The sequence below is a fragment of the Hemiscyllium ocellatum genome, chromosome X, assembly GCF_020745735.1.
Source record: "Hemiscyllium ocellatum isolate sHemOce1 chromosome X, sHemOce1.pat.X.cur, whole genome shotgun sequence".
Taxonomy (NCBI): domain Eukaryota; kingdom Metazoa; phylum Chordata; class Chondrichthyes; order Orectolobiformes; family Hemiscylliidae; genus Hemiscyllium; species Hemiscyllium ocellatum.
Window position 1 is genome coordinate 4,585,438 of NC_083453.1, and position 20,863 is coordinate 4,606,300.

The window sequence follows — 20,863 nt, forward strand, 5'->3', positions numbered from 1 at the left end:
TGCAATCACAAATTCCTTCAAATCAACGACAGTAAAGGTCACGAGTGAGGAAGGTGCTGTTGAAGCAGCTTTGGAATGTTGTTGCAGTGCGGCTTGTAGACAGCACAGCACATGGCTAGGATTTGGAATGAACAGGGTGTGTGGTGGAGGCTGATTCAGTCCACACCTTTATTAAAGAACTGGATAATTATTTGAAATACAAGACTACAGGGAAATGGCAGGGCAGTGGGACTAGATGAGTTTATCTTCCAGTGAGCTAGCACAGATGTGATAGGTCAAATGGACTCCTTACCTAATCCAAATGGAGTGAGAAAGCTGGTGCACAAACAGCACCATCCCAAAACTGGATGTGATATCAAGCCCAAAAACTATCACACAGTTACTCTTTCAAGACTAAAGGGCCCACACTTCAGTTGCGACTCTTGAGTATGAGCAGCTCTACACTTCCAAGTAAAAGAAAATAGCTGTGCCCTCTATCCATGCAGAGAAGCAATCCACTACACTGAGTGAAAAAAAGAATGAGATAAATAAAGAAAATCTAAAGATTACTTAATACCTTTCACAACCTCAAAACACTTTACAGTCAATGAAAGCCTTTTGAATGTATCACTGTTGGAAACGTGGAGATACAACAGTAAGCTCCCACAAACAGAAAGGAGATCACAAGCAGATAATGTTTGAGGGATATACACTGCCTACCTCTGGCATGAGTGCCAGTCTGGATTTCTGGGCTCTAGTCTCTGGACTGGAATGTGATTGTGCAACATTCTGATTCAGAGCCAAATCTGCCACCCACCAAGTGACAGCTGGCACCCTGCCAGCTTGTGGTCAAATGGGAAATAACCACTCAGGAGATATAATTGGATCCCAGTAGTTCCAACTCACCGGGACTCAGAGGAAGGTCTGAATCAGTCTTAACACCACAGAGGAAAGCCACTTTTTCAACTTGATTAGCTCAGGGAGTCAATGCTGCAGAGCTCACTGTTGCCTATCCCCTCTCAGATAGAAAGTCTGTTCGTGCCGATCAGGACAGTACTGTAGACTACAAGTGCTTTCTTCTCCTTCCTCATCACCTAACAAGAGAGAAACAAATCCGCACAGGAAAACTCCACTTGGCACTTTGCCTGGGGTGGGTTACTTTCAGGCTCGGGAGAGCTTGGAAACAAATCAAGTTCACAGTTTTGGCAAGTTTAACCCTCAAGCTCCAGTCTGCCATCAGGTCGTAGCACATCCTCACTGTGTTACTTCTGCAGCACTGGGTCAGCTGGTGCTTGCTGCAGCTCTATTAAACTGTTTCTGAAAATTTTATATCTTTAAAAAAGATTCATGACTCAAAGTCCTATTAAAAAGGGTTGTAACATCCTCTTGTACAAGTGTACGTAAAACATTTGTCCCGCCATTTAACAATTCCTTGCAATGGTAAAAGTGCTCCTGTCCGCTCTACACAATGACTGCATTGTGCTGCAGCAGGTCACAATAATCCAACAGGAAGTTTTTCTACAGCATGCTCCCACGCACAGTGGCTGAATTAATGACAGAACTGTCTCAGTTCAGTATATATTTACAGTTAAACAGTAGTATATGAAGTAATTAAAATATCTCATAAGTACTTTGCACTTTTGTGGTGATTTGTGTTGTAATGTTGGCAAACAAGGTGCTCCTTTTGCCAAGTGATTGATCTTCAATGGATCTGTGTTATTGGGAATTTAAGAGAAAAATGTCTGCACTTCAGAAGTAGAGTACCCTTCATCACAACTCATTCTCAACAACAACAACCTGAACTGACAGCTGGGATTTCAGCTTGACACGAGGGACAGCAATTTAATCTAAGCAGCACTCCCATACAACAACATTGACAGCACAGGGAATTCAAAGGGAGCCAAGTAGTAAAAGGGAGAGAAATGAGGGAACTTGTTAGAAAGTACGATTCAACAACTTGGCAAATGTTTTTCTGAAAGAAGAATGGTGGTAAAGTAAATGTTTGAGCAGAATTCAAATGTGCAATTGAAAGCTCTGCTGCCGTTGGTGACAGAGAAGACAGGGAGGAAGCAAACCAACCCAGAGTGCGTATTCAGGAACATGGGGTGAAAGATTGCATAAGTAGTGTTGAGCATGGCACTACAGTATTTAAAGCCAGGACAGGATTTGTGTCTATAGACTGGGGGACCAGCCAGGCAAGTCAACAGGGATGGGATTGGGAGCAGCATGAATGAATCAGTCTTGAAAGAAGATGGAGCCTGTGAAACAGCTGCCAAGGATATTGGATAAAAAGTGTTAATGAAGTTAGGAATGATTGAACTAAGAAAGGTAATTGATTGCTCAGGAGGCAGACCAGGTCAAGAGGGAAGGAAATGAATCTAGTCAACACTGGAAAACAAAAAGGGCAAACATTCCTAGGAGATAGGAATTGGAACGGAGGACAGGGGAGTTGAATGGACAGATAGCAGAGCAAATCACCTCAAGTTTAAAGATGAGGAATGCTATGAATTTCTTTATGCAATATAAAAAGGTTAGTCAGTTTAAAAAAAAGACATTTGGGGTTACCCATACTCTCCAGTACGATTCTGTACAAACAGGACGTTGCGTGAGATAACAAGACAATTCTGCTCGAGGTGATCAAACAAGAGAACCTGGATGCATAACTGGTTCAATGACTGACTGCACAAATTATGTATCCATGTTCTCTCCAGTGTCAAAGAGTGTCCTACAATCCGGGGTTGCAAAGGTGACTGCTGTAACAGGATAAAAGCTAGTGGTGAGACATAGAAAGTGGGGACAGGTGCCAAAACAGAGGAAAGGCAGCTTCTCGGTAGATCAGCAAAGCAAGCAAAGTCACTTTAGACAGTGTGTGAAGGAGTTGCGTCAATTAAGATTAGATCCTCAAAGCTTAGAGTTAGATTTGAAAATATCAAGCACCTGAGCCTGGGGTGATTCTTTCACAGAGAGCCATGTTGACACAAGAAAATGTACTCTCGTGCTATACTTTCTTGTGAAACAGTGAAGTATAGGTCTGCTTCAAGTGTTTTATCTTATGCCAAAAGAAAACTGACAGCATTTAAACTAGAAACCCAACACTAAGAAACTTACAATGGCAAGCATTCAAAAGGCTTTCAGCTTTGTGTATGCAGAGTCAAAAGAGTCAATTCTGAAATCTGTTGTCAAAGCTTTCACCTACTGAAATAAAGGCTCAAATGACTTAAGAAAGTAATTCTATCAATGTGCAAATAGGATCTACTTGATACCCATTTCAGCAAGAAGATGATGGTACAGTGCACTGTTACTGGACTAGTAAACCAGAGGCCCAGACTAATAGTATGGGGACATGGATTCAAATTATGAAGTCAGAATCATACAGCACAGAAACAGACCCTTCAGTCCAACTCATCCATGTCGACCAGATATCCTAAATTAATCTAGTCCCATTTGCCAGTATTTGGCCCATATCCCTCCAAACTCTTCCCATTCATGTACCCATCCAGATGCCTTTTAAAATGTTATAATTGTACCAGCCTCCACTACTTCCTGTGGCAACTCGTTCCACACACACACACACACACACACTACCCTCTGCAGGAAGTAGTTGCCTCTCAGGTCCCTTTTTACCTTTCCCCTCTCACCCTAAACCTAAGCCGTCTAGTTTTAGACTCCCCTACCCCAGGGAAAAGACATTGCTATTCACCCTATCCATGACCCTCAGGATTTTAAGCTTTTAAAGGTCATCCCTCAGCCTCCAACTTTCCAGAAAAATAGCCCCAGCCTATTCAACCTCTCCCAATAGCTCAAACCCTCCAACCCTGGCAACATCCTTGTAAATCTTATCTGAACCCTTTCAAGGTTCACAACTTCCTTCTTATAGCAGGCAGACCAGAATTGAATGCAGTATCCCAAAAATGGCCTCACCAATGTCCTGTACACTTGCAACATGACATCCCAACTCCTATACTCAAAGCACTAACCAATAAAGGCAAGCGTTCCAAATGCCTTCTTCACTACCCTGTCTAACTGCAATTTAAATCCTAATCCTATCATTGGAGGTTCAAATTCTACAACAGCAGCAAATTTAAATTTAGTTAATAAAACTTGGAAGTGAAAACTAGTCTCAGTCTCAAACGATCAATTGTTACAGAAGGCCATCTGGTTCACTAAATGCCTTTTGGGAAGGATACCTGATATTTTTAATCTGGTCAAGCCTACACATAACCTCAGACCCATAGTAACATGATTGACTTTTAACTACCCTCTGAAACAGGCTAGCAAACCACTCAATCAACAAACACCAGCCTCGTCAGTGCAACCCCAATTCCCCCATTCACAGGGTCTTTAACAGCAAAACCAAGCTGCTACAAATTGCCATCAATGTAACTACGGACTCTGATCCCACAAGGGAAAAAAAAAACGGCTTCCACTGGTAGCTCAGGTCGCAACTAGCGGGCACAGATTAAAGATGAGACGTTTTAAAAATAAATAAAGCATGTTGGGTTATAATTGGAAATTATAAGGGTGAAAATTAGGCAAATGTGCATAACTTTTCAAAGGGAGTGGCATACACACAAAAAGGTGTATTTTGAAGGGCTGTGGGGAAAAAAGCTGACCAGACAGCTGGTACATACATGATGCACTTAGTACTGTACTATAGGAATCTATGATTACATAAACACTATTTTTGTAGCTCCAGTATATTTTAGATAGGGACGTGCAGAAATAAAGTCATTAAATTCATTTTCCTTTCATAAATATCTTGCCCTGGAATGAAGCCAACATTAATGGATCAACATTAGCAGGATGTCAGGATCATTCCATCTATTTAGGACAAAAATAGAGGCTTTGCTTGAGGCCTTTTACAAGGAGTTACTCTGCAGGAGCAAGAGCAAGAGCAACCACAAAACTAACCTACTCATTTCACCACGAACATTAAAATGCAATAATTTTAAAAAGGGACATCAGTTGTTAAAGCATTTGGCAATATTAAATGACATAATTAACTAGTAATTGCATCTATATGCTCCTAAATCATAGATCCCAAGAAGAAACACTATCATACACACTGCTGTGCCCAGCATTTTGAACCGGACAGCTTTTCAGGCAAAGTCGATTGGTAACCGCATTGTGCGTAAAATAACAGCATCATTGAACAACTCAAAAACGAGAGACAGACAAGGCTGGGAGGTGGAATCATGCCTTGAACACAGAATTTACTTTGTTGAAAAGAAACAAAAACGTTCATGATTAGCTCAGTATAATAGAATACAGTTGCAGTGGAGATAGAAGGGATGAATTATCCATGCATGGTATAAAGGAACATAGGAGTTATTGGGCTGGTAATCCAGAGATGTGGATTTACAATCAAGGGACAGGAATTCCAATCCTACCCTGCCAGTTGGGATATTAAATTTTGGAATTGATTTAACTATTGCAGGTTAGGAAGGCGGTGCTGAGTCCGATGGTTGGGACTGAGAAAAGGTGGGGGGGGGGGGGGGGGAAGGGAAATGAGGAAGCTGGAGAAATCTGCATTCATCCCTTGTGGTTGGAGGGTTCCTAGGCAGAAGATGAGGTGCTCTTCCTGCAGGTGTCATGTGGCCAGGATCTGGCGATGGAGGAGGCCAAGGACCTGCATGTCCGTGGCGGAGTGGGAGGGGAGTTAAAGTGTTCAGCCACGGGGCGGTTGGGTTGGTTGGTACGGGTGTCCCAGAGGTGTTCTCTGAAGTGTTCCACAAGTAGGCGGCCTGTCTCCCCAATATAGAGGAGGCCACATCGGGTGCAGCGGATGCAATAGATGATGTGTGTGGAGGTGCAGGTGAATTTGTGACGGATATGGAAGGATCCCTTGGGGCTTTGGAGGGAAGTGAGGGGGGAGGTGTGGGCGCAAGTTTTGCATTTCTTGCGGGTGCAGGGGAAGGTTGGTGGAGTGGAGGTTGGGTTGGTGGAGTGGAGGGGGTGGACCTGACGAGGGAGGGGAAGGAAATATATCCTTGGTGGTGGAGTCTGTTTGGAGGCGGCTGAAATGACGAAGGATGATACGATGTATATGGAGGTTGGTGGGGTGGTAGGTGAGGACCAGTGGGGTTCTGTCCTGGTGGCGATTGGAGGGGCGGGGTTCAAGGGCAGAGGAGCGAGAAGTGGAGGAGATGCGGTGGATAGCATCGTCAACCACGTCTAAGGGGAAATTGCGGTCTTTGAAGAAGGAGGCCATCTGGGTTGTTCAGTATTGGAATTGGTCCTCCTGGGAGCAGATGCTGTGGAGGCGAAGGAGTTGGGAATACGGGATGGTGTTTTTACAGGGGGCAGGGTGGCAGGAGGTGTAATCTAGGTAGCTGTGGGAGAAATGGAGAGGTCTAGGAAGGGGAGGGAGGAGTCTGAGATGGTCCAGGTAAATTTGAGGTCGTAACACCTTCCACCCCGACCTCAAATTTACCTGGACCGCCTCAGACTCCTCCCTCCCCTTCCTAGACCTCTCCATTTCTATTTCGGACGACCGACTCAACACGGACGTTTATTATAAACCAACTGACTCCCACAGCTAGCTAGATTACACCTCCAGCCCTGCCCCCTGTAAAAACACCATCCCATATTCCCAACTCCTTCGCCTTTGCAGCATCTGCTCCCAGGAGGACCAATTCCAATACCGAACAGCCCAGATGGCCTCCTTCTTCAAAGACCGCAATTTTTCCCTCAGACGTGGTTGACAATGCTATCCACCGCATCTCCTCCACTTCCCGCTCCTCCGCCCTTGAACCCCGCCCCTCCAATCACCACCAGGACAGAGCCCTACTGGTCCTCACCTACCACCCCATCAACCTCCAGATACATCGTATCATCCTTTATCATTTCCGCCACCTCCAAATAGACCCCACCCACCAAGGATGTATTTCCCGCCCCTATCAGCGTTCCGGAAAGACCACTCCCTCCATGATTCCCTCTTCAGGTCCACACCCCCCACCAACCCAACCTCCACTACAACCGCACCTTCCCCTACAACCGCAAGAAATGCAAAACTTGCGGCCGCACCTCCCCCCTTACTTCCCTCCAAGGCCCCAAGGGATCCTTCCATATCCGTCACAAATTCACCTGCACCTCCACACACATCATTTACTGCATCTGCTCCATCCGATGTCTCTCCAATGTATAGGAGGCCACAGGCCCCCTGCTTGCGGAATGTTTCAGAGAACACCTCTAGGACACCCGCACCAACCAACCCAACCGCCCCGTGGCTCAACACTGCAGCTCCCCCTCCCACTCTGCCAAGGACATGCAGGTCCTTGGCCTCCGCCTTTGCCAGACCATGGCAACACAATGCCTGGAGGAAGAGCGCCTCATCTTCCGCCTAGGAACACTCCAACCACAAGGGATGAATGCAGATTTCTCCACCTTCCTCATTCCCCCTACCCCCACCTTTTCTCAGTCCCAACCCTCGGACGCAGCACCACCTTCTTGACCTGCAATCTTCTTCCCGACCTCTCCGGCCCCAACCCCTCTCCAGCCTATCGCCCTCACCTTAACCTCCTTCCACCTATCGCATTCGCAACACCCCTCCCTACCTTTTATCTTAGCCTGCTCGACACACCCTCCTCATTCCTGAAGAAGGGCTTATGCCCGAAACTTCGATTCTCCTGCTCCTTAGATGCTGCTTGACCTGCTGCACTTTTCCAGCAACACATTTTTCAGCTCTGATCTCCAGCATCTGCAATCCTCACTTTCTCCTAGCATGGCCAATCCCTGGGCACTAAGGGACAATTTAGCATGGCCAATTCACCCTAACCTGCACATCCCTGGGCACGATGGAACAATTCCCCATGGCCAATCCACCCTAACCTGCACATCCCTGGGCACTATGGGACAATTTAGCATGGCTAATCCACCCTCACCGGCACATCCCTGGGCACTATGGGACAATTTAGCATGGCCAATCCACCCTAACCTGCACATCCCTGGGCACTATGGGACAATTTAGCATGGCCAATCCACCCTAACCTGCACATCCCTGGACACTATGGGTAATTTAACATGGCCAATCTACCCTAACCTGCACATCCCTGGGCACTATGGGACAATTTAGCATGGCCAATCCACCCTAACCTGCACATCCCTGGACACTAGGGGACAATTTAGCATGGCCAATCCACCCTAACCTGCACATCCCTGGGCATTATAGGACAATTTAGCATGGCCAATCCACCCTAACCTGCACATCTTTCAATTGTGGGACGAAACCAGTGCATCCGGAGGAAACCCACGCAGACACTGGGAGAACGTGCAAACTCTACACAGTCGCCCGAGGGTGCGTTCCTGTCCCCGTTCTGTGAGGTAGCAGATGCGAACCACTGAGCCACCCAGAAAGCTCAAAACAAATCCATGTGCGAGACTAAAAGATAACATTCGGCGGCTCATTCATTCCTTTCAGCAGTACCAGCCCGTCCCTATCATACAAAAAAAATCCCAACCTGCCCACCGTGGAGACCCTCGGCAGGAAAAGTCTCCGTTACTGGTCGTGCAAAGACAGCAAGAACCCACTTCACGCCCGCTTTAAAACAAAGACATACAACCAGATCGGCTGGATCATCGGGGAAGGCCGACTAGGCCTCACACCCCCGGCTTCAGGTTCCTCGGCGACCCCCGCCCGACCCGGCCCTCACACCTACCCGAAGAACGTGGAAACCTTCAGTCCTGCCGCCGGGGAGGGCCGCGCTCTGAGAACTTCCCATTAGCGCCTCTTTCAACCCCGACTCTTGGAAAAGGAATTGGGACAAGACCGAGAAACGGTCAACTTTTAATTCGGGAGAAGGATAGCTATAGTCGGAGAGAAGACAAGCGGCCCCACGAGAGAGAAAAAAAATCAATCGACCCCACCCCTAGCAACGGAAGCTTACAGACAGCCGTTTTCACCAATCGACTGTCTGCTACCGGGCGTCCCGTCGTTTCATTGGTCCACAGTGAAAAGGTGGGACACGTTGGTAGCTTAGCAACCTGCAATGATTGACGACAGGGTAGCCATTGAGTTGGTCTAAATCCTAATGGAAGGCGTCAGGTCAGCAAGGCTTGATTGGATCTGGAGTGCTACAAGGATCAGCACTCGGACCTTTCACTCAGGTAAAAACAGTGACTGCAGATGCTGGAAACCAGAGTCTAGATTAGAGTGGTGTTGGAAAAGCACAGCAGGTCAGGCTGCTCCCCGGATGCTGACTGACTTGCTGTGCTTTTCCAGCCCCTTTCCTTTCATTTGACTAGTAATTGAGAAAGACCCCCTCTTCATTAAATTCTTCTTGTGCGTTTGGGGCTCTCTGTGCCACCCTCAAAGTGGCTGCAGTAAGAAAACGACCATGGCACACTTCCTTTCTGAAGTATGCCTGAATGAAGGTTTGGAGAAAGATGAGTGATGAGGCTCAATGACGGCCTCTGTGCACTACGGGCAGTTCCCTGGGTCACCCACAGAGATAAACACCAACTATTGATGGAAAACTATCAACTCAGTGGAAGACATTCTTCCAGTGCTTAGAGTTGATCATAGCTTAGTGTTACGTACCGGCATGATTCAAGGTCCAGGACTACCTGTGAGAGATACATGGCAGCCACTGCAAAGGCATAGTGGAGAAAAGCCATTGTCTCTCAAGTTTTTCAGACTTAATGCACCAAGGAGCTGGTAATTTAAGAACCCCTTGGACTAGATACTTGTCATCAAATATAGCAAATGTGACATCTTGTATTGAGGCATCTGAGAGTGTAACATATTCTGTTGAATATTTTGGACCTTTCATAATGCCTGATTTTGAATGTTTTACAATGTATGTTTACAACACTTATGAATAAAGTATATTTTTGGAAAAATAATTTTTAAAAGAACTAAGAAGAGCCAGGAGGAGACACGAGAAGTCTTTGGCAGGTAGGATCAAGGAAAACCCTAAAGCTTTCTATAGCTATGTCAGGAATAAAAGAATGACTAGAGTAACATTGGGGCCTGTCAAAGACAGGGGTGGGAAGTTGTGCGAGTAGTCTGAGGAAATAGGAGAGGTGCTAAATGAATATTTTTGTCAGTATTCACACTGGAAAAAGACAATGGGGGAGATTACTGAGATACAGGTGATTAGACTAGACAGGATTGAGGTTCATAAGGAGGGTCTGTTAGCAATTCTGGAAAGTGTGAAAATAGATATGTCCCCTGGGCTGGATGGGATTTATCCTAGAATTCTCTGGGAAGCTAGGAAGGAGATTGCAGGCCTTTGGCTTTGATCGCTATGTCATAATTGTCTACAGGAATAGTACCAGAAGACTGGAGGATAGCTACTGTTATCCCCTTGCTCAAGAAGGGGAGTACAAATAACCCTGGTAATGATAGACCTTTGAGCCTAACTTCAGTTGTGCATAAAGTGTTGGAAAGGATTATGACAGATAGGATTTATAATCATCTAGAAAGGAATAATTTGATTAGGGATAGTCAGCCCGGTTTTGCTTCGGGTAGGTTGTGCCTCACAAACCTTATTGAGTTTTTTGAGAAGGTGAGCAAACAGGTGGATGAGGGTAAAGCAGTTGATGTAGTGTATGTGGATTTCAGTAAGGCATTTGATAAAGTTCCCCACGGTAGGCTATTGCAGAAAATACAATGGCAGGTGATTGAGGGTGATTTAGATCAGAAATTGGCTAACTGTTGATGGGAAATGTTCATCCTGGAGTTCAGTTACTAGTGGTGTACCTCAGGATCTGTTTTAGGGCCACTGCTGTTTGTCATTTTTATAAATGACCTAGATGATGGCATAGAAGGATGGGTTAGTAAATTTGCAGATGACACTAAGATCGGTGGAGTTGTGAACAGTGCGGAAGGATGTTGTAGGTTACAGAGGGACATAGATAAGCTGCAGAGCTGGGCTGAGAGGTGGCAAATGGAGTTTAATGTGGAAGAGTGAGAGGTGATTCACTTTGGAAAGTGTAACAGGAATACAGAGTACTTGGGCTAATGGCAAAATTTTGGCAGTGTAGATGAGCAAAGAGATCTCTGTGTCCACATACATAGATCCCTGAAAGTTGTCACCCAGGTTGATAGGGTTGTTAAGAAGGCGTGTGTTCAGTTTTATTGGTAGAGGGATTGAGTTCATGCTGCAGCTGTACAAAACTCTGCTGCGGCCACACTTGGAGTATTGCGTACATATCTGGTCACTGCATTATAGCAAGGATGTGAAAACATTGGAAAGGGTGCAGAGGAGGTATCCTAAGATGTTGCCAGGTATGGAGGGTAGGTCTTATGAGGAAAAGCTGAGGACTTGAGGCTGTTTTCATTCAAGAGAAGAAGGTTAAGAGGTGACTTCATGGAGACATACAAGATGATCAGAGGATTAGATTGGGTGGACAGCGAGAGCCTTTTTCCTTGGATGGCTAGCTTTAAACTGAGGGGTGATAGATATAGGACGGATGTCAAAGGTAGGTTCTTTACTCAGAGTGTAGTAGGGGCGTGGAACGTCCTGCCTGCAACAGTAGTAGACTTGCCAACTTTAAGGGCATTTAAATAGTCATTGGATAAACGTATGGATGAAAATGGAATAGTGTAGGTGAGATGAGGTTCAGATCGGTTTCACAGGTCAGTGCAACATCGAGGGCCGAAGGGCCTGTACTGCGCTGTAATGTTCCATGTTCTATCCCATCTCCCACAATCCCATGAAAGTAAATATGCAATGGAACTAGAGAGAAAAACACAAATAAGATATGGAACAAATAGCCTATAACTACAAGCCAGCCCAAGCCCCTGCTTTGTAAACCTCATAAAAAAACGATTCAGAGGGCATTTAAATGGCGATTGGATAAACATATGGATGAAAATGGAATAGTGTAAAATAGATTGCTTCAGATTGTTGCACCGACCTGTGAAACCATCGAGGGCCGAATGGCCTGTAATGCACTGTAATGTTCTATGTTCTAAACTCAACATGGATTTTCATATAAAATACAGTGTGTGGGAGACATTTAATTTTTGTTCTGTAAATTAAAACAACCTGTTTTGTCCTGTATTGTAATTATTTGTATACTGAAATGCTGACAATTCTGTTATTATTTTAGACTTTGTTTTATTTTAATTGCCTATAACTATTTTATGAATTCTAATTATTTGTTTTATTTGTATCATCATAATTTGGCACCCGTTGCCATGATGGTTGTTCAGGAACCCAATGATCTATCTAGCTATCTGATCTGGGTTGCTCAGTGGTTAGTACTGCTGCCTCAGGGTACCAGGGACCCAGGTTCAATTCTGCCCTTGAGCGACTGCCTGTGTGAAGTTTGTGCATTCTCTCCATCTCTGTGTGGGTTTCCTCCCATAGTCCAAAGATGTGCAGATTAAGTGGACTGGCTATGGGAAATGTGAGTTACAGGTATAGCATAGGGGGTGTGTGTGTGGGTGGGGTGCTCTTTGGAGGGTCAGGATGGACCAAATGGCCTGCTTCTACACTGTAGGGATTCTATATTAATAAATTTAAATTGGATTGTGTTTGCTGATAATATAAAATTAGGTGGAGGATTCTTGTGGTGGTGTCCTTTCCTCTGGACCAGAAAACCAAGGTTTAGGTCTCACCTATTCCAGAGATGTTTCAAAGTGCACCTGAACAGGTTGGTGTAATGATACATGCATAATTAGATAGGAAATTAAGTTGTAAAGAGAATACATAGAAATGTTGATAGGCAAGAACATGGAAAATGGAATACAATGTGACAAGCATAACAACAATTATAAAAGCAGTATGTTTTTGAGAGTGAGAGATTAAGAAAAGTTGGTATTCAGAGGAACCTGGATCTCCCTGTGTCACAGAAAGATAATAAACAAGTACTACAGGCGATTGAAAAGACAAATGTTAGCTTAACCATTATTACACAGAGATGGGAGTACATGAATGAAGAACTCTTCCTGCAATCACAGGCATTGTGAAGCCATACCTGGAGAACTGTGAGCAGCTTGGGTTGTGTGAACTATGAAAAGATATACTAACCTGAAGAAAGAGCAATGAAGATACACTGGATTGAATCTTGGAATGAGAGGATTATTCTGTAAGGAGAAATTGTGTAGACTGGGTTTTAGAAGATTGGAATTTCGAAGATTGAGAGGTAATTTCATTTTTTCTCTTCATTCATTCTTGGGATGTAAGCATTGCTGGCAAGTTCATAATTTATTACCCATCCTTAATTGCCCCTTAGGAAAGTGGTGAGTGTTGAGTTGACATGTTGAACCACTGCAGTCCTTTGGGTGTAGGTATATCCACACTACTGTTAGGGAGGGAGCCTGAGGATTTTGGCCCAGTGACACTGAAGGAACAGCAATATATTTCCATGTCAGGATGGTGAGTAGCTTGGAGGGGAACTTGCAGATGGTGGATTTCCCATATATCTGTTGCCCTTGTCCTTCAAGATGGAACTGGTCATGGGTTTGGAAGGTGTTGATGAAGAAGCCATTGCAATGAATATTTAAGCTGGTGGATGAACCACTTTGACCTGGGTGGTGCTGTGCTGCTTGAGTGGTGTTAGAGCTGTACTGGTCCACGTAAGTAGAGATTATTGCATCACACTCCTGACTTGTATCTTGTAGGTTGGACAGGCTTTGGGGAGTCAGGAGTTGAGTTACTCATTGCAGTATTCCTAGCCTCTGACCTGCACTTGTAGCCACATTATTTATAGAGCTGCTCCAGTTCAGTTTCTGGTCAGTGGTAACTCCTAGGATAAAACAAAGAATTGCAGATGCTGGAGATCTGAAACAAAAACAGAAATTACTGGTGAAACTTAGCAGGTCTGGCAGCATCTGTGGGGAGAAAGCAAAGTTAATGTTTCATGTCCAGTGGCTGTTCATTAGTCTTACTGGACTCAAAACATTAACTCTGCTTTCTCCCCACAAGTGGTACCATTCCTGCTGAGTTTCGCCAGCAAATTCTGTTTTTGTTTTGTAACTTCCAGGCCATTGGTGGTGAGGATTCTATTGAATGTAAGGGGAGATAATTAAATTTTCCCTTGCTTGAGATGGTTATTGCCTGGCATTTGTGTGATGCTGATGTTACTTGTTAACTTCATTAAAGCAAATGAGGTTTTTAAGGGATTCATGGGCTTAGCTGCTGGATTTCCCCTGGGTGGCAAGTCTGGAACTAGCAGTCACAGTCTCAGATTAAGTAGTTTATCTTTGGGAATTCAGACAAGGAGAAATGTCTTCACTCAAAGAGTTGTACACTTTTGAATTTCTCTACACCAGAAGGCCGTAGATGCTCGAATGGCCTACTAGTGTGTCTATGCCTTACGATCTAGAGTCATACAGCACAGAAACAGACCCTTCGGTCCAACTAATCCATGCCAACCATAATCCCAAACTAGATGGGTCCCACCTGCCTGCACTTGGCTCATATCCCTTCAAACATTTCTTATTCCTGTACTTATCCAAATGTTTTTAAATGTTGTAACTGCCTGCATCCACCACTTCCTCTGGAAGTTCATTCCACACATGAATCACACTGTGTTAAAAAAAAGGCTTGCCCCCATGTCATTTTAAAACTACACCCCCTAGCCTTGAAATCCCCCATCTGAGGGAAAAGACACCTGCCATTCACCTATTGATATCTCTCATTATTTTATAAACCTCTAAGGTCACCCTTCAACCTCCTACGTTCCAGTGAAAAAAAGTCCCAGCTTATCCAGCCTCTCCTTATAGTTCTCGACAACATCCTGGTAAATATCTTCTGAACCCTCTCCAGTTTAATAATATCCTTCCTATAACAGGGTGACACAGTACTCCAGAAGAGGCCTCACGAATGTCCTGAACAACCAGAGCATAATATTCCCAACTCCTATACTCAAAGGTCTGAGCAATGAAGGCAAGATTTGCCTTCTTAACCACCAAATCTATATGTGACGCAAACTTCAAAGAATTATGTAGTTCAACCCCTAGGTGTCTCTGTTCTACAGCACTAACCAAGGCCCTACTTTAAACTGTATAAGCCCTGCCCTGGTTTGTTTTACCAAAATGCAATACCTCACATTTATTCAACTATCTGCCACTCCTCAGCCCACTGACCCAATTGATTAAGATCTCTTTGTAATCTCAGATAACCTTCTTCACTATCCATATACCACCCATTTTGGTGTCATCCACAAACTTACTAACCATGCCTTCTCTATTCTCACCTCAATCATTTATATAAATGACAAACAACAGTGGATCTAGCACCGATCCCTGTGCAACACCGCTGGTAACAACCTTCAGTCTGAAAAACTTATTTTAATTTCTCTAAAGCAATGACCTGGCACTTCCATCAACTCAAGGGACATCGGTATGAGCCTTCCAGAGCGGGTATATTATATGAGCTCAAAGTTTGGGAGAAGATTTGTAGCTCAGGTGCTCGTTGTTGTGGTTGTGTTCGCCGAGCTGGGAATTTGTGTTGCAGACGTTTCATCCCCAGTCTAGGTGACATCCTCAGTGCTTGGGAGCTTCCTGTGAAGCGCTTCTGTGATCTTTCCTCTGGCATTTGTAGTGGTTTGAATCTGCCGCTTCTGGTTGTCAGTTCCAGCTGTCCGTTGCAGTGGCCGGTATATTGAGTCCAGGTCAATGTGCTTATTGATTGAATCAGATTCAATCAATAAGCACATCGACCTGGACCCTATATACCGGCCACTGCAACGGACAGCTGGAACTGACAACCGGAAGCGGCAGATACAAATCACTATAAATAGCCAGAGACTATTTCCCAGGGGTCATAGTTTTAAGCTGGTTGGAGGAAAGTATAGAGGAGATGTCAGAGTCGGGTTCTTTACACAGAGAGTTGTAAGAGCATGGAATCTGTTGCCAGCAGCAGTTGTGGAGGCGAGGTCATTGGGGACATTTAAGAGACTGCTGGACATGCATATGGTCACAGACATTTGTGGGTGCATACATGAGGATCAGTGGTCAGCACAACATGGTGGGCTGAAGGGCCTGTTCTGTGCTGTACTGTTCTATGTTCTATGTACTATAAATGCTGGAGGAAACATCACAGAAGCACTTCACAGGAGGCTCCCAAGCACTGAGGATGTCACCTAGACAGGGGACGAAACGTCTGCAACACAAATTCCCAGCTCGGCGAACACAACCACAACTATATGAGCTGTGCCGGAACCAGCTGGTGATGTTACAGAAACCCCCTAGCCCATCTTCAGCAAACTTACAGATACCAAATTTGCTCTATGCACTTCCAGGTCAGGATGTTGCTGGAATACTTGGAGACTGGAGTGTTCACAGAATCCTGTTGTTACATTCCTCCTTGGTAACGGCTGTGAACCTTGAATTAACTGCAGAGCATGCTGCAAGTATTACAGCTCAATTGTCGGGACCTCTGTGGGTCTATATCTCTACACATGCCCTATGTCCAGCAATGAAAGTAAAATGTTAGATTTATCAGTCAACATTAATTGCTTTACATGAGACACTGGTTAGACCTCAGCTAGAAGTCTACGTACCACACTGTAGGAAGGATGAGAAGGCACTGGAGAGGTGTAGAGAAGTTTAGGAAAATGGTTCTAAGGACAAGAATTTTCACTTCTGAAGATAGGATTGGATAAGTTGGGACTGTTTCTTTTGGAGAAGAGTGGTTGAGAGGTCTAGATGAAATAAATAGAAAGAAACTGTTCCCACTCGTGAAAGGGTCATGAATGAGAGGGCACAGATTTAAAGCAGTTAGTAAAAGCAGCAATAGTGATATGAGAAAAACCTTTTCCACATAGCAGGTAGTTAGAGTCTGCAACATCTGAGAGAGTGAGTGGAGGCATGTTCAGTTGAGGCATGCAAAAGGGGAATGGAGTCAGTTATTTGAAAAGGAAGCATGTGCAGGCTTACAGGGAGAAAGCAGGAAAAGGATATCGGTTGAGATGCTTATTCGGAGAGCTGGTGCAGGGAGGAAGGACCAAACAGCCTCCGTCTATGCTGCAACAATGTCATGATTCTGTGAAATTGAGAGTTCACCAGTTTTCTTTGCTTCTTCTTTTCTGTTCTTCACTCTCTGAAAGTGTTGCTTCTTCCTGGAACTCAGCACCATAGCAGTCAAGTTACTAGCTAGCTTCTTGCACAAGAAGCAATTGATTATACATGTATAAATGGAGACAGTGATCGGTGGCAAGCTGTTCAACCATGGATGGTCTCATTACAGTCCGCGCCTTCACCCAGTCACTGAGAGTAATCAAATGCAGGTTTGATATGGCCTATCCTCACCTCCCTCCCCAGCCCCCACCATTCCAGGGGTGTTGGGACAAATTGCAGCACAGGCCAGGGATCAAACCATTTGGGCATTTCAACCTGAACTTTTATTTGACAGAGAAAAGACCAGAGACTGGAAGATTTGCCTATTTGAGGTTTATTGGTAAACAGCAGTCATTAGGTCATAAACAAAGGAGGTCATTAAGTGCTTGTTCCTGAGATTAAAGGAATTTATAAGCAACAGATGATCAAAGGAAAGCTTTCTCAGCAGGGTTGCAGTCACAGCAAGTGTGACCTTCCTGAGTTCCTCTCTCAGACACTTGTTTCTGTCAAGGTGCTGTGTCAAACTGCAAGTGTGAAGGCATTCTTTCTGTGGTCAAATATTTTCTCTCTTTCTTTAGGTAGTCTTCAGGGGAGGCAATGGCCTAGTGGTGTTATCACTGGACTCTTAACCCAGAGACCCAGGTAATGTTCTGGAGACCCGGGTTTGAATCCTGCCACAGCAGATGGGGGGGGGCATGGTAATGAGTAACAAAACTGTAACATGATGTAATGGGGAAGGCTGCCTTTGACTTTCAAAGGGATTTCTCGGTCTGTTTCCTCATGATGTCACAGGTGCGGATGTCAATTCCATGACCAAGGACTGTTAGGGCAAGGGATTTCTGGTCATATATATATATGGGGTCTAGTTAATGTAGATGGGGGGGGGGAATGGTGGCTACCTTACCTTATTTTATCTTTGTCCTTGGGAGTGGGGTTGTTTTCCCCTGTTATTTTGTACTAATATATTTAATTATTATTTGCTGAGACTGTAATTTTATAGTCATATATGTTCATATATAGTATTAACATTACCAAATATATCCAGGTGTGGGGGAGGGGAGGGGAGGGGGGGGGAACAGGGTACTCACTGTTAGTTCTAGTTCAGTAGTATTCTTGAATTTTCTTTATCCTATCATGGGGTGCCTGGGTCAAGGGTGGAGCACTGGTTGGGAGAGGTTATGATGGGTTTTTTGGAAAGGAAGTGATGCCCCCTGGGAATAAGGGGGAAGATCTCCATTTATACTTTTTATACATTTTTTTACTATTTAGAAATTTTTTTTATTATATTGATCTGAACGTACTAAAGAGCTTTTATTTTTGTGAATTTTTTTATGCTCTATGCTCGGGATGTTTTGGATAAATGCGGGTTTAGTTGTGATCTGATGTTAACACATTCTGAGCATGTATATCACTGCTCAATTTGTGTGTTATCTGTTGGATTTTTTTTTCTCTTGAATAATGTAAGAATTTTAATGATACACTCTGGTTAGTTGTAAGTTAGACGAGTAGTTAGTTGAGTTTTGTCTTTTTATTTCTCTTAGTATTTCTGTTTTCTTGTTTGATAGATTTTGGTGATCATTTATTTAAGATTTAACTGTATATCAATGTTTATACTTGGGTCTTTTTTTTAGTTTTCTTTTGTAAACTTGTGGAAAAATAATTTTAAAAAAAAGAATGGCGGAAGTAATACATGTCTAAGTTTTGTTTATTCATTCAGAGGATGGGAGTGTCGCTGGCTAAGCCAGCACTTATTGCCAATCCCTAATTCTTGAGAAGGTGAGCTGCCTTCTTGAACCGCTGGAGTCCCTGTGGTGTAGCTATGCCCATAGTGCTATTAGCTGGGGGGGGGGGGGGGGGGGGGGCCTAGAAGGACAAGGGCAGCAGATACATGGGCTGCAGTGGTTCAAGAAGGCAGCTCACCACCACCTTCTCAAGAGGCAACCAGGAATGGGCAGTAAATGTGATGCCCACATTCCATCAATAAATTAAAAAAAGGTACCTGAACTCAAACTGAGCATCAGCTGCTCTCTGCTTTATCTTGTAGTTAGATGACTGTTGTTGTACCTGTTCTGCTGCAGTAGGGTGGGGTTCTGTGATGATAGAAGAAGGTGACCACTGCCCAAAGCATTCAACCTCTAAGACCTGTACCAGGTTGAAAATGTTTCACACCTCCCCTGAACTTGGTATGACTGCTCATCTGGCTCCTGAACTGCTGGCTCTGATGTTCCCCCAAGGATCTATCCCTTCCTATTACTCATCTTCATGCTGCCCTTTGGTGACATCATCCAAAAACATGACATTAGTTTTCACGTCTGATAGTTTATCTACCACCCATGTTTGGCTGTCAGAATTGTCTCGTTCAATCTGAGGATTACCATAAAACATCATCTTGGATCCTTGCCAACAATGCAACTGCTCCTCTTCAGTCACCATTTCAGGTTGAAGCCAATTGCTCTCACCTACTATTCAGCCCTGAGCTGAGAGTTCAACCCCATATCCTCTCCATCACAAAAACAGACCAGACTCCAGCTCTGTAACATCACCTGCCTTTAACACTGCCAAAGTTCATTTACTGCTGAAACCTTTCATCCTTGCCTTTGTTATATCTTGATAATTCCAGTGCTCCCCTGGACAATATTCTGTCTTCCACACTCCACAAATTTCAATTCACGCAAAACACTGCAACACTGTGTTAATGTTTTGCTCACCCTCACCCCTTTCTTGAGGAATTACATTGGTCAGTGCCTATCATCGATAAAAGAGAAATGACTGCTAAGCGTCTGTGCCAGCAGTGGCATCATTGCTAACCTTAGTTCTGTATGGTAGCAGAAGCTCAGTGGTGTGATTCTGAGCCTGTGCAGGACTGACATCATTTTGGTTTGCTGTACAAACCTCGATACAGGTATGCAGTCCTTTATCCGAAAGGCTCTGTAATCTGACATTTTTTTTCATGGAGTGTGGAGCATCATTTTGGTGTGCGATCATGTAACCCAACTCCACACCCACCCGAACCACATCACTCAGATGTGACATGGCGGTGCGGCCCAGCAGTGGCAGGTGTAAATTGTGTCTCAGCGCTCGTACTAGTCACATGTGCATCTCTGTTAGGTCATTTTATTTCACTGTGAAAATGTCATTTATTCCAAAAAATTCCAACCAACAACTGGCCCCAAGGATTTCAGATAAAGTATTGCATACCTGTAGTACCTTCTTGTAATGGGATGCTCCATCCTGCTTTATTCAGCTCAAGCCCCCATAAATATGAGTCAATGTAAAGCATCAAATTAAACTGATGAAAGTCTGCATAAATCCTTTGGCAGCCTTCTCAATAAAAGTTCTGAAGGCCCTGATTTGAACCTTGCATCTCTATTTGTAGCATCCTATTCCAGTTAACATTTGACATTGCCACTCCACTCGATAGCTATTAGGCAGCTGAATGTACCTCACAATTATGCAGACAATAACTTTCAGACAGGAGCTTAACCCTACCTTGTGTGGTTTTGTTCCTTCATACAGAATCACTCACCAGGGTTAATGGGTCAGAAAGTCAAGAAGTAAAAAAGCCCTTTAGAAGTCATCTGTTTCCTTTCTCAATTTGGATGGTCACATTAACCTTTTCTCTGAAACTCTATTGCACCTTCTCAGATGAGGGTCTTTCGACTATAATAAGGGTCGTAAGGTTTCCATGGTGAACTGAGGCTTTGACCCTTGAGTGGCAAAGGGCGATTACCATTCCTGCAGTTAAAGGCTCTGTTAGCTTTAATAGCTACATCTAAATGATAACTTGCCTCTGACAAAAATTCAGTAAATGGTTTCTGGTTTCTATTGAAATGGTGCCAAAATGTGAGGTTAGTTCTGCAGTCTCGCAAT

At 44.3% G+C, this 20,863-nt stretch overlaps 1 protein-coding gene across 1 annotated transcript in view; it reads right to left on the reverse strand.

Annotated features, from left to right (window-relative positions):
* LOC132805797 (Golgi reassembly-stacking protein 2-like) overlaps window positions 1-8,806 on the reverse strand; it is a 61,921-nt gene extending 53,115 nt beyond the window's left edge. Inside the window, exon 1 of the mRNA XM_060821071.1 lies at window positions 8,637-8,806. Coding sequence (XP_060677054.1) covers window positions 8,637-8,699 — 63 coding nt within the window. The 5' untranslated portion in view covers window positions 8,700-8,806. The remainder of the gene's footprint in view (window positions 1-8,636) is intronic.
* Window positions 8,807-20,863: the final 12,057 nt, after the last annotated feature.